This window comes from Mus caroli, chromosome 10 (genome assembly GCF_900094665.2).
Source record: "Mus caroli chromosome 10, CAROLI_EIJ_v1.1, whole genome shotgun sequence".
Taxonomy (NCBI): domain Eukaryota; kingdom Metazoa; phylum Chordata; class Mammalia; order Rodentia; family Muridae; genus Mus; species Mus caroli.
In genome coordinates this window covers 83846977-83861661 of record NC_034579.1, presented here as the reverse complement: position 1 = coordinate 83861661, position 14685 = coordinate 83846977, and the positions used below count along the sequence as shown (strand labels likewise).

General features: G+C 38.9%; 1 protein-coding gene across 1 annotated transcript in view; it reads right to left on the bottom strand.

The window, feature by feature from the left end:
* Anks1b (ankyrin repeat and sterile alpha motif domain containing 1B) overlaps nt 1-14685 on the bottom strand; it is a 1052697-nt gene that overhangs the window by 864756 nt on the left and 173256 nt on the right. The window contains exons 5-9 of the mRNA XM_029482977.1: nt 12416-12451; nt 11785-11860; nt 10148-10249; nt 7265-7378; nt 4008-4174 (exon numbers count right to left, since the gene is read on the bottom strand). Of these exons, the coding sequence (XP_029338837.1) occupies nt 4008-4174; nt 7265-7378; nt 10148-10249; nt 11785-11860; nt 12416-12451 (495 nt within the window). The remainder of the gene's footprint in view (nt 1-4007; nt 4175-7264; nt 7379-10147; nt 10250-11784; nt 11861-12415; nt 12452-14685) is intronic.

The following is a 14685-nucleotide window of genomic DNA, read 5'->3' as shown; positions in this document are numbered from 1 at the left end:
TCTAGAACTTAAACACAAATGATTATGCTAGAGAATTTAAGAAGTGAGCTGCTACAAGATATATGAGATTTGTTCTGAGAGAGAGAGAGAGAGGGAGAGAGAGAGAGAGAGAGAGAGAGAGAGAGAGAGAGAGAGAGAGAGAGAGAAAATACTTAAAATTGTATGATGTTACTAGGACCCAAAGTTCTACTCTCATTTTAGACCTGAATTAGCTTGTAAAGGTCCTGGCAGGATTTTTGTCACTAGATCAACTGTGTGCCTGGTTAGAATACTGTATGGGGGTCCTTTAAAGATAAAAAAAAGAGAGAATAAAACAGTGCTTAGAACAATTTTTTTTTTCCAAATGGGGTCTGGATATCTAGCCATGGCTGGCCTCAAGCTTGTTGTACATCCCAAGATGGCTTGAATGTACAATCCTCCTGCTTCAGCATCCTAAATCCTGGTACTAACAGATACACATCATCATATCCAGCTCCCTCAATGACTGCTGGCCAAGGGGGTATGGTATGACATCTCAGTGCTTAGTTTGTAAAGCCTTTCCTGGTTACTCTAAGACAAAACCATTGATGAGAACCACAGTCTATCCTGAGAATATGAAACAACCTTTACCTTCCAAAACATCACCTTCAAGGAACTCCCTGGAAGCTTATTCTCCTGACCTGCCTTTGTTCTCTGGTGATACGGGGAGTGATACACGAAATGACTCTGGTTTCAGAGCCAGGATCTGACCAAGGCATTCTGGCTGTGCACTTGTGGGAAAAAAAAAAAATGATCAAACCTCTCTGAGGCTTCCCGGCTGTGCACTTGTGGGAAAAAAAAATGATCAAACCTCTCTGAGGCTTCCCTCTCTCATCTGTAAGGTTCACCTTGGAAGATAATTGTGTGTTAGGTTTTATCATTATCCATGTAACTCTTTTGTCCATTGTGGTAAGCATTCTTTGCAAGATATACATGGATTATCACTTCTGCTTCTGCACACACCACTTCTTCAGGCTGTGGACCTTATCCATATGTGCAAAGCACATCTCCCCTTTTTCCAGGACCCACTTTAGTCTTAACCTACACCCACAGCGAGCCTTCAGTGAACGCCTGTAGATCTCTGATCTCTCACTTCTTAAAAGTCCCACTGGCCACAGGGTAAGTTACTATAAGAAATCCTATAAGAAATACAGCTGAGAAAATAAAATACCAACTCTTAGTTTTAAATCAGTGAGTCTCAGTCTTCCTAACACCGTGACCCTTTAATACAATTCTTCATGTTGTGGTGGCCCCACAACCCATAAAATTGTTTTGCTGCTACTTCATAACTATAATTTTGCTGGTGTTATGAATTGTAGAGTAAATTTTTTTCTGAGATAGACATTGGCCACAGGGGTCATGACCCACATGTGGAGAACACCTGGTTTAAAACCTCACTATGGTGCATGCTGTGTCAAGTCCTAAATTTAGAATTTCATTGGTAGGACTGCTCAGTGGTTTATCTCTTACAGAGCATGAGAACAGGGTATAGCATGCACCTATCAAGCATCAACCCATAATGTATGCATTTGTCTTATATGTTACTCTTCTCTGCAAACAGCAGTTGAAGGCTACTTGAGATTATAGTTTGAAACTCTTTGAAGTCACCTACAGTCTTGCTTATTACACCTACATAGCTATAATTTTAAACACGGCAATAGCTACTTATATTAGGCAGTCAAAAAGCACTTTATTTACCTGGTGGTATAACAAGGGAATGATTTATAGTAATACTCAAGAAAAAAAAAAACCACTTCAACTAATGGAAACAAACATTAGATGGACAGGATGAATACAAATAAGATGCAGGCCATACAGAAGGTCAATGAAATTGGATTACGTTCTCTAAATGCAATGACCAGTTTCTATCAGATTCATTCTCTGAAAGGCCAGTTCCAATGATGTCATTTAACTGCCCCAAATCCTTCATGCTTTTCTCATTTCCTAAGGAATAAATACCAAAAGTCTTAGCCTGATGTTCAGACCACCCCACACCTAACCTCATTCATGTTTCTAAGTTTATTTTGCATCCTTTCCCCTTGGTGGATTCTATTACAAATAAATAGAATTACTTGATCCTATGTATACTGTCTGCTGTTTTACCTCATATAGCCTTTGGTATTTCGGTATGACAGTTGTTTGAAAGAATATTATAATGATTTGTCACTCGAACAAGGAGTGTAGGGATACCTGGGCTAAACTTTAAAAGACTTAAGTTCAATGTGTGAGCATTAATTTCTCCCTTGCCACCACCACAGTGCAATCTCCAGGTAAGAGAAGAAAGCAGCCCCCCTTTCCGAAGTGTGCACCATCCAGCCACCAGCCCCTGTCATCACACCCAAAAACATATAAGTATAATTCCATGCAGAATTCAGGCCCCAGGGCACACAGGATACAGAGTAAAAGAAAAACAATTATAGCCTCTGCTTTACATTGCCTCCTTTCTCGTAGTTCTGAGTTTCTTGATTCCTTGTGCAGTAACTCTCTCATAGTTTACATGTGTAGCACTAGGAGTATGTGTGTGTATGTATGTGTTCTGTGTGTGTCTGTGTCTGTACCAATTTATTAGGATGCTTGTTCCAGTTTGTTAACAAGTACATTTAACAAAAGATTCTTCAGAAATCAGTGATGTACAAAATCAGGGCTTTGTGGTTTAGAAAGAGGGAGCTTGAATTTACCAATCGGTAAAAACGTTTAAGGATGGGTGTTAAAGTCCAGGCATCATATCTTAGTTATGCAACACAACTCCATTTAAAGTTCTAAGCAACCTTCTAGAAGTTGTTAAGGTACAATCAGTTTTACTTTGCAGACAGCACATCTCTGTTTTAGATGTTTAAAAGGAAATTGTATGCTGACTACTACAAACATCTCGTCAATGGAGGATTTTCATTTTGTAAAACCTCTAAGCTTTTTTGGTGTGATGCATATACAATTATTCAAGCTCTTCGCTGGAGGAAGGGGAATGACGTGGCAGCCCAGAAAAGCAAATTGGAACAACAACAAAAAAGTAGGCCTGAGAGGTAAGTTTAGCCATTGAACTAGATCGGCAGGCACTTCGTGGAGAATCGGTGTCACGCCTCACTTGAAGGAACTAGATGAAGTGCGTGTTCCCAAAATGGTTCTCAGGTACCATACTTAGACGCTTTTTTAATTTTCAAAATACTATGACATACTTATGAGAATCTGCTCTATTATTCACTGGCCAGTAAAACAATAGAGCCAGTACTGCTCTAACAAATTAAGTCCTAAAAGTGGGTAAATAATTAATATCAAAATATCTGGTCCCTTTAATACCTCTCCATACTATAAATCATTCCTTCAGAGGCCAAAGGTATGCTTATAACTCATGATTTAAAACTGATTGATTACAATCTTTCTTGCTATTGTTGGTATGAAAAATCCATGCTGAACAAGAATATCCAGCTCCTACTTAAGATTCTGAGGTCATAAGTGAGAATCGCCGGACATCTAATATTATGGAAACACGTGAGCTGAGATATCCCACCATGATGTCACAATGACTGAAGAATTGCACATGTGGTTTGACGCCATCTTTGTTTTAAGAAAGGACTTGGAAGAATGTGGGGAGGACAGACAAGAGAAATGTTTCCTTCTGCAGGAGTTGAGATAGTTATACCCAGTTATATGAAATATCCTCACGTCCAAAGAAACTGCAGTTTCCAAGTCGCAAAATGAACTGTAATACTATGAATACTATCACAGACTATAAGTAATTTTTTTTAAGAACTGCACAGCAAGCAAGTGCTCTACCACTGAGCTACACCCTCAGTCCCTACCCAGCATTCCTTTCCCTGTATAAACAGCAGAACAAGCAACACGATGAACAGAAAGACTAGTAGGGACACTGACATTTGATCGGCGCTGAATCCGATCATCTAATCCATCAACAGATCCTAGGCCGCAGGGGTAGGCACTGAGCTGGAAAGACAAACCAGATGCAGTGTCTTTGTCCCGCCCCCCTTACTTACTACACTCTGGCTTCCATTTTTCCCCAGCTCTTCCTCTGAAATCTTGCTCAAGTTATCTAAGTAGTGGTCTGAGATCGTATGGCACAGATCTTCAAAGGAATAATCCTTCTCTTGACAGAGTTTTATCTCATCCAGGAGTTTTGATAGTTCTCCAGTGACCGTTTCACCTACAAGAAAACAAAGTTGTTTTCAGACGATGCAAGAAATACTACTCCTGAGGTGTTATGTTTAACCGTGTACGTGAGCCTGCCGTGTTGACAAGAGGACAAAAACACAACACATAAGTGGCTAGAAACATCAGGCAGAAGCAAGGCACTAAGCATAATTAATACGAACATGCTAACAGACAAAGGAGGCTCCAATTTTGACTGTAGCTATTTTTTGCCAAAATAGAAATCAGTATTGAAAGTTTAATTACAGACAGTGACTAGTTTCTGTAGCTTTATTTTTTTTTTTACAGTAATTTGACTTTCTTCTTTTGTGGCAGCATGGGGCTCGAACTCAGGGCCTCACACATGCAAGGCTGGAGTCTGACCACTAACAATCACTTGGACTTTTTTTTTTTTTAATTGGCATTTTATTTCACTGACAGAATACAATCGTTCATTAACCAGCCTGAAATAATATTGAAAACTTATGTCCTATTTCAACAAACATAAATACCATTAACTTCTTTAAACAAAGAACTCTACTATAGGTAATCAGAATTGTGGTATATAAGGAAAGGGGAAACAGAAGGAACGGATGATTTTATCATATGCAAAAACATATAGTAAATAAGAATTTTTCTTGACAGCTTCAGAAAAAGTACTTTGTACTTAGAATTTATTCTGAAAATTAATTGCAGCAATTACAATAAAATTTTAATTAAGATGACATAAAATGGGCATAGATTTTAGGTTTATTTCTAGTTTTTTTCTTTTATACTGACCTATGTATCTTGTTTTTATGATTGCATAATATCTTTTTTATTATTGACACTTCCCAGCAACAATGTCAGGAACCTCCAACATGGAAAAGAGGATGCTGGAGCCTGCATGTTTGTGGACAGGAATCACAGTGAATGGTACCTTGTGCCATATGCATTCATCAGCCGAAAAATCATTAAGACTTTAATGAAGGAAATCATAAAATCCTCTGGAAAAAGTGCAAAGCTTCCTGACCTTGGTCTGAAAAATGCTTTTTTTTTTTTCTTAGATACCAACAGCACAGGATAATAAATCAAAGTTGGTGAATGAACGAAATCATGGGAGAAGCCTTCTGTGGGACAAGGAAACAATCCATAAAATAAAGGCAGCTTATCAAGTGAGAGAAAATGTTTACAAATCATAGATCTGATAAGGGCTCAATATCTGAATATATACGTGTGTGTGTGTGTGTGTGTGTGTGTGTGTGTGTGTTCAGTAACCAAACAAGATCAAATAACCTAAATTGGCTAAATTGGCAAATGATCTGAGCACCTAAACTTTTATTTTTCAAAGAAAAAGAAAGAAAGAAAGAGAGTGAGAGAGCGAGAGAAAGAAAGAAAGAAAGAAAGAAAGAAAGAAAGAAAGAAAGAAAAAAAGAAAGAAAGAAAGAAGAAAGGAAGGAATGAGAGAAAGAGAGAAAGAAAGAGAGAAAGAGAGAGAGAGAGAGAGAAAGAGAGAAAGAGAGAGAGAGAAAGAAAGAAAGAAAGAAAGAAAGAAAGAAAGAAAGAAAGAAGGAAGGAACGAGAGAAAGAGAGAAAGAGAGAGAGAGAAAGAGAGAAAGAGAGAAAGAGAGAGAGAGAGAAAGAAAGAAAGAAAGAAAGAAAGAAAGAAAGAAAGAAAGAAAGAAAGAAAGAAAGAAAGATAGAGGAAAGGAAGAGGAAGGAAGAAAGATACATTAAAATGATATGCAGCATCACTGGCCATCAAGGAACTACCAATTAAAACCACAAAGAGGTCTTGTTTTACAGTTATTATCAAAACGATAAAAGAGAGCAAGTGTTGGAGAGGCCTTGGGTAAAGGATATTGTGTATACTGTTGTGCGATCGTACAGGCCACTGTAGAAAAACATGAGAGCTCTTCAGTACCAGCAACCTCCTTCAGTCTAACACTCTCCCAGCTGAGCTATTTCAGCCCCCAGTAACCTCCTTCTAATGTCTACCTCTAGTAAATAAAATCGACATCTTGAATAGAAACATATGTGTCCCATTTTAACTGAATGGGTTTGGATTGCTACGATTTGAAGAAAAAGTTAAGAGTCCTTTGTTGGATGGATGGATGGATGGATGGATGGATGGATGGATGGATGGTGGGTAGGTGGATGAATGGATGGGTGGGTGGATGGTGGGTAGGTGGATGAATGGATGGGTGGGTGGATGGGGAAAATACAAATGGATAATAGACCACTATGAACACTTGTAAGAAGGGTGCCTATCTTTTGAGTAAGCCCTGATGTCACTGGAAGCTGAGCCAGATGACGCTGAAATAAACAAATACTGCACGATCTCACTAACATGAGCTACCGGTATAAGGTTAACTTATAAAGGCAGACAAGGGATTGTGGTTAGCAGAGTCTACAGTAGGAAGGAAATGATGGAGAGAGTGATTAATGGGCTCACAGTTTCAGTCGGGAGAGAATGAATTAACTCAGGAAATTTCCCAAGACATTTGATACTGTTTTCACCAACAAAACGTGGGGATTGTGCAAAGTGACACATTTGTTAATTAGTTTGGATGTGATAATCAACTCGTGTGTGTGTGTGTGTGTGTGTGTCAAGACCTCACATTATATGCTGCAAATATAAAAGTATTTGCTAAATACACCTTATAAAGCTAGAGAAAATACATTTCTACTCCACATAAACTTCATTGCTGGGATTGCTAACTACCTTGCTCGTTGCCCTATGTCAGTGACACATGCAATCAGTGACACATGCAATCTCTATGTCAGTGCCACATGCAATCTCTATGTCAGTGCCACATGCAATCCCTATGTCAGTGATGCATGTAATACCTGTGTCAGTGACACATGTAATCCCCAGGTCAGTGACACATGTAATTCTATGTCAGTGGCATGAACAATCCGTATGTCATTACCATGATAATTCCAAACAATCAGCAGAAACTATAAATACTGACTACAGAAATGTATAAAATATGAAGTATAAACCACACACACACAAAAAAAAACTTGATTGGACCTTTCTACTGGTGCCAACCCTTCCTGTGCACTTTGACAAATTTGACCAGAGATGGCTGGCACTGTTTCAGGGGTTTAACCAACTACGCACTTTTAGTCTTTTGAGGAGACTCCGCAGGAGATGAAAGGTGTGTCTCTTGTGCTGTATCTTCCTGAGCGTGCTCTTCCAGGACTGCTGCTGACCTTCCTGCGCCTTCCAAATAATCTGTGGATAGAATTAAATCTGTGAATATGCCATTGAATTCATGGGTGTTCAAAATCAAGAGCTACCACAAATAAATCCCAAGTTTTTAAAGAAATAAAATAAACAGAAACTGAAAGAAGTCCAAAAAAATTCATAAGCTGTTAGCTTAATAAAACATTTAAGTAAAAACAGTGTTTCCTTAAAAATAAACATGTCTGTTGAAGACATAAACATCCCCTTAATCTTGTTAAATATTTTCTGTGTGACAATTTAAAGTTCCCCTCCAAAGATGCTCTGAATAGATGTGATCTGTAAAACTGAGATGTTCGATTCCAATGGGTGTAATCAACCCCCTGGGCACAGGAGCGAATGAAATGGACAGTGGAGGTGCAAGCTTAAACGGTAAGCACAACACTCACACTAAATTTCATTTATATACAGAAAAAGTCATTCCTGTCACTCTTGAAGGAATGTCCTGCATGCAACCTATCTTTCACTTTTTTCTTGTTTATTTGTTTTTGATAATCATGATTAGCAGCATGATTCTAAATGCTTGATGTAAGTAGAGCTGCTGAATCCTTACAAAGCTGACTTCTTCACTATTCTTATCTCCGTTTGTTTGGGTCTGTGTGTTTGTTGGAGAGGGTGCTGTTAGTTAGATTTGAGATTTGAGACAGGACCTCATTATGTAGCCCAGGCTGACCTTGAACTTGTGAACTTCCTGGCTTAGCATCCTGAGTTCTTAGGTCACAGGCATGCACCACCATTCCCAGCTCTGTCTCAATTTTAGAGATGACAACTCACAAGAGGAGTGTGACAAACTTGTCCCACTACTAAGTGGTGGAACCAGATAGAAAGGGGACATCAAAACATGCCGCTGTTGCCTTAATCAAAGGGGAAACGACACTGAATGCAGTGATAAATGTCAATGAACACTCAGCCTGGATGGCACAGGAAGAACAGGCCAGGACAGAACATGTTTAATAAGACAGCAGGTGCGCCATCTAAAAGTTCAGCACTTACATAAGATGGAAGCCTGTATTTCCAGAGATGCCAAAATTCTGAAGATTCAACTACAATTGTGGATTTAAAAAAAAAAATGTTGACAGCTAATTTGGATTTTATGGAAGCAGTGCTGGTAAAATATCTCTGGTCTAAGGAAAACATCTGTTATACACCAAAATATTGAGGCCATGTAGGGCTAGGTTATAGCCTCCTTCTAAAGGGTGAAATCCAATTGTCTCCCACTGGGTTCCTTTGCTTGTGTTCTTTATTCAGAAATAATCTGCTCTGTAAGAATCCACATTGTAACATCAGCCAGTTGTCACCTTTAGAATAATTCAGACCAAAGGACAAATTTCCAAGGCAAATTCTACTAGGGCAAGAAAGCGACCTGCATAATTGTATCCTAAAATATTTGTCACGCATGAAGTGACTATCTAGATTGAAAAGCAACTTCATGAAAACTTGTGAGTTGCAATTATGGCTATGATAGACTGGCTTCACTTCAATACCAACCTTTTCATTTAATTTAACAGGCACAGCAACTTGACATCCAAGAAAGAAAAGAACATAAGGTATTTTCCAATGCGATGAAATATTCAAAGATGTCCTAATGTGCCCCAGTGCAAACTGGCACAGATAATCAACCGTGGCCTTTAAGCGAGCAGACAGTTTGCTCCTACTGAATATTTTTAACACATTGAGCCAGCGTAATATGTCTAAAAATTCTAAAATTACATCTTGCCCCATTTTAGTGAGAAAGTTTCATTTTACTTTCTCTGAAAGATATACACAAACTTCAAGGTTTTTTTTTTTAAAGTTCAGTTAAAGGTCAAAGTCTAACCTCAAATAAAAATGCCTTGAAGGTAGAAGAAATATCCACTAGGCACACCACTTTTTAGCTTTCATTCAACTTGGTTCAATTAGGATTAATAAGACAAGTCGTAGTTGGATTCCCTGATTCATCCGGAGGTGTTCTGACCTCTGATTAGGTTCTTAAGTGACCACAAAACTAGAGGGGCCTAAACTCCCTGTGAAGGTTTTAGAAATCAGTTGGGAAAAGGCACAATGGCCATTTTGATCTATATACTTTATTTGACACTTGCTGACATCTACGTTTCCATAGCCCCATCTGGTTTTAATTCACACATTTTCTTAGAAAATGATGTTGTAAAAAGAGTGCCAACTGACAATGAATAAAACTGGCGTGTCTCCCCCCCACCCCCACCCCCCCACCTCTCCACTACTGCGCTTGTGGCCAATCCACCGTGGCTGTTGTCAATTCAACATTCATGTACTGTCTGCCACTTAGCACACAGTGGAGACTGAGTGAGAGCAAAAACCATCTCCCGGGGCTTCAGTGTCCCTCACTCATGTGCCAGGTGATGATATACCACTTAATTACTTCGTGGTCATAGGAATCAGACAAAATTATAGAAAATCTCTGAAAAATCTTAAGGTATTATTCGAAGAAAAAATAATATTTAGTCATTGCCAATTCAGATAGCTTATTCACTTCAAGCTATCACAATCCACATCTACTACATGAGTTTCTTAAAATAATTTTTTTATTATCAACCAGTAAATAAAAACTTTTCCATACTGAGCAAACATTGAACTAAAACATTTTAATGAATTTTTATGTAGCTTAAAATATGCTAGAAAAAAATGCAAATGATTAGCTAATTGAACATTAAGTACCAAATCAAAGCCCCAAATAAAAATTATGACAGCTTCCATTTAATCTTGGCTGTAAGGCAAAGTCACCCATCACTCCGTGCTGTTTACCTTGCAAGAGCGTTGCAATCTGGAGAGACTTCTGAGACGGGTGCTCCTTTAGAATGTCTAAGACAGTTCTACCTAAACTGTCCTTTATGTTGGCATCAATTCCTGGAGGAGAAAGAAAAACTAGATGTACCATTGGAGCGTCCTCAGATGATACTGCCGATATGTAACCGTTCTAATTTCAAACGCATATAGGCCAAGCACTGAAGGTGATTTAAAAACTAAGTTACCCACATAAGAGTTTAACAAGAGAGAAGGCAGGGGCCTGATGTGACTTAAAAACTGAAAAATTCCGGATAATGAATCAACTCTCCCAAAGTTCTCTGACACAATCATAAAGGTTGTTTTTCAGGCCCCCTGGGTCCCTTCTGGGTTGTAGCTAGTAAACTAAATAAAGAGTCCACTATCAAAGTGAAAAATGTGTTTCACTCATCACCTGAAACCCTAACGTGCGATGGCCAGGTGATCTGTATATTCTGTATAATACAATTTTAATTTTTAAATAAATGATAATTGTACAGAGTGTAATGTAAGAACACTCGTAGACTATTTAAAATTAACAAATTTGAAAAGTTAAGAGCATTTCAAGGGTCTACCTACTGTGCCTACAGATATCTCCATCATTTGTTCATTTCAGATTGTCTTCACTTGCCGGCCACATGGGCTATTTAAACAAATCTGCTGAACTGTGTGGCTGAAACACCTCTGCTCTTGTTCTAGTTCCAAAATTACAAATTACGTGCTGTACTAGAGAATTCATTTTAATCTGGGGATTAGTTTCCAAAACTCTAATACAACTCACAAACTTTCTAAATACCTGATTGCAAACGAAGCCAATGTATAGGATTTTATTCCAGATGTTAGTTAACCATAAGATTATTAAATACTTGTTTAAGCTTATGTGAGACTGTATAGTATATATTTAATAATTTATATATTTAATTGGTTTTCTCATGTCATCTATCTATTCTATCACTGGACTACCTGTCAAAATTAATAATATGAAATTTTAACATAGGGTAAGAAGGATAACAACATGATAGTATGCCTATATGTTTCTTTTACAGATCAAATTAAACACACTACACTATAGAACATGACTTAAGCCTGCTGTGTACAGTAATAATTTGTACTCCTAACTTTCGATTCTTAAAAACTCTGACCTCAATTTTTACTTTATTTCATTACAATCAAAATATGCATATTATATAAATAAGCCTACCTTTGTTTTTTCTTCAAAATATTCCCTCTAAAATATTCCTTTTAAAACTGAGCCCCGGTAGCCAATGAACAACAGCTACTTGGCTTATGAGTGATCAGAAGGAGAACATGTCCTAAGAAAAAGGGACACAAATCTCTGTTGGCCATAGGTCACAATGTATAAGACCAACAAACCACACAGCTGCCATAACTCCGCAGGGGCTGGTCCCTCGGTTTTCCTTTTCCTCTTGGTGGTTGCTTCCAGCTCACTTAAATAGATCAGTTGTATCAAGGCCCACTTTTACATGGTATGACTACCTATCTCAAGTTGGAGAAAAGGGTCATTTGTGAAGAAAGCCACCATCTTCTTTCATCTAACCCTGGGATAGATAGCCGAAGTACCTGGCAGGACAGGCTCCATGGAGAACCATGATAGCTACCTGTTTCTAACAGAACTCGCACCACATCCACCTTCCCAAACAAAGCCGCTTCGTGAAGAGCACTCCCCTTTTCTGTCTGAAAAGAAAAGAGAAAGAAAAGGCATAGCTGCATTTGGAATTCCCACAGATTTGCTAGCATTTAGGCGCTCAAACAGCTTTTCTACAGTCTTGGAGCTCTGTGTCATAGAAGCTGTGTGTGTGTGTGTGTGTGTGTGTGTGTGTGTGTGTGTGTGTGTGTCTGTGTCAGGGGTGAGGAAAAGGGTCCAGGAGCAAAGCCCAGAGACCTGTGTTTGGAAAGTATCTCTGCTTCTGAATAGTTATATTAAGGAAGTGACTCACCTTCTCTTTGCTTCAATCTTGCTCAACCATCAACTAAGAATGTTAACGCCTATTACACAGGGCTTTCATGAGTGTCTATTATACATGTTATTAAACACGTAGAGTGAAAGGAGTTATAAACAGAGAACTATCGTCTTGGACCCTTGCATATTCCCAGTACACTTAAGAGGAAAAATATGTAAGTAGGCATTTATGATGAATGAAATCTGAACAGTTCAAAGTGGCATCTGCTTTTCTCTGCATCCTCCTAACCCTCCAGCTGACTCACACACTCTGCTCCAGGCACACTAACCTCATTATCAATGCTGCTGCTGTTCTCTGCATTTCCCTCCACGGATGTCAAAGGCCCATTCCTTTACAGGCAGGTCCAACTCCTAGCCCTCTTGATCTGGATAGGACGCCATTGCTTGTTTTCAATGGTCAACATGAATCATAATCACTAGAGGAACTTGTTTGAAAACACAATTCTAGCCATGCACAGTGACACATTACTATAATCCTAGCATTCAGGAAACTGAATAAAAGGGTTACCCCAAGTTCAAAGGCAGCCTGAGCTACCTCTATGAGCTCACTATGTTAGTGAGCTCAAGGCCAGTTTGGGACACACAGTATGACTCGTGACCTTATCTTATAAATAAGGGGGTGGGGGCAATGGGACTGGAAAGAACAGTGGCCACTCTTCCAGGTACCCCATGTGATTCCTAGTACTTTCATGGCAGCTTGCAACCCTTGTAAGTCTAATCCCAGGGCATCTGACGTCCTCTTCTGTCCTCAGACACAACAAACACACACACACACACACACACACAAGCCAAAGACCCATACACATAAAATAATAATTTTTTTAAATGAAGGACGGAAAAAAAGAAGAAAGTCGGGAATAGGAAGCAATCAAGGAAGGAAGGAAGGATGGGAGGGAGGGAAGGAGGAGGAAGGAGAAAGGAAGGTACAAGGTATGGCTGTTATAGGGAGGGAAGAATGGGAGACTAGAGGGAGGGAGGGTGGAAGGAAGAGGCAAAAGTGAAGAATCAGCCATTAGGTATCTGGACCCCATTTCCAGTTTTTACTTCTGTGGCCAGAAAGAAGAGACCCAAAGATTCCAACTTCTGCCATGTCCCCATGATGCCGAGAGTCTAAAGGGTCTTTGCCTTGAGGACCTAGTAACTGCCTGACACTCGGAACCTTAGCTTAATGTAACCTCATTAAGGAAGCTGCTCGTTGCCCTGAAATCTACTGCTTTTCCACGTATTTCATACCCATACATATTTTCTTTCCATAGCAATTATAATACCACGTTACAATCTTGCTTCCTGAATCAACCATAAGCCATATGCTCAGTAGAAAGGTAAACAAGATCCTTTTTTTTTTTTAATTGTATTCTTCCTTAAGGAAAATCAGGAAAGATTTCAAAGAGAAGGGGTTTCTTGAGCTATACAAATATCCTATTTTGATTTCTCTGTGGAATCTAACAAACCCCTAGTAGCTCCTCAATGCTTGGTGTGAATAATGTTAATCTATCCATTCTGTCTTGCTGTAGCATAAGTAGCTACTATTGAGATATTTTAAAATCTCAATTTGAAACAATATCACTATAATAACATTAAATGTAAATGTTTCTTTAATTAATAAATATGTACTTTAATAAACATGTAATTAAAACAATCTAAAATAAGCATATTGGGAAGAAGGCTTGAGTAACACTGAATATCAACAAGATCCATACATATCTTCAAGGCAGGGCGATTCAAGTTCTCTGAATTATAATGTGACTGCATTATAGTTGATGATAAAAACGGGAAGAAAAAGGTTATAAGTATACAGTTATGTACTGGAGGAAAAAAAACTGTTTCAACTCTTTTAAAAAGTATTTCTGTGTGGACAGAGACATTTTCCTATTCCTTGAGAGGAGATGATAAGCTTACACTTTAATCTGTGTCTTATGGTTTCGGTATTAAGTGTTTCTCAATGGCCATGTGATAAAGGTAAGGTCACCTCATGGTGACCGTTAAGAAGTGAGAGAGACCTAAGAAGAGTATCTTTGGAAGATATTGTAAGACCTAGCTTCTTTTTAAAAAGATTTATTTATTTTATGTNTGTCAGTACACTGTCGCTGTCACCAGACACACCAGAAGAGGGCACTGGATCCCATTACAGATGGTTGTGAGCCACCATGTGGTTGCTGGGAATTGAGCTCAGGACCTCTGGAAGAGCAGTCAGTGCTCTTAACTGTTGAGCCTTCTCTCCAGCTCTGGGACCTAGCTTCTTGCCCTCCTTTTTGTTTATATATATAAGTATGTATGTATTTCTGTATGTATGTACATTTCTTGTATGTACACAAGCCAGAAGCAGGGTGAGTGCTGGGATTCCTTTCTTAACCACTTTCCCATCTGTGATGGTTTGTATATCCTTGGACCAGGGAGTGGCACCATCTGAAGGTGTGGCCTTGTTGGAATAGGTGTGACCTGTTTGGAATGGGTGTGTCACTGTGGGTGTGGGTATAAGATCCTCACCCTAGTTGCCTGGAAGTCAGTCTTCCACTAGCAGCCTTTGGATGAAGACAGA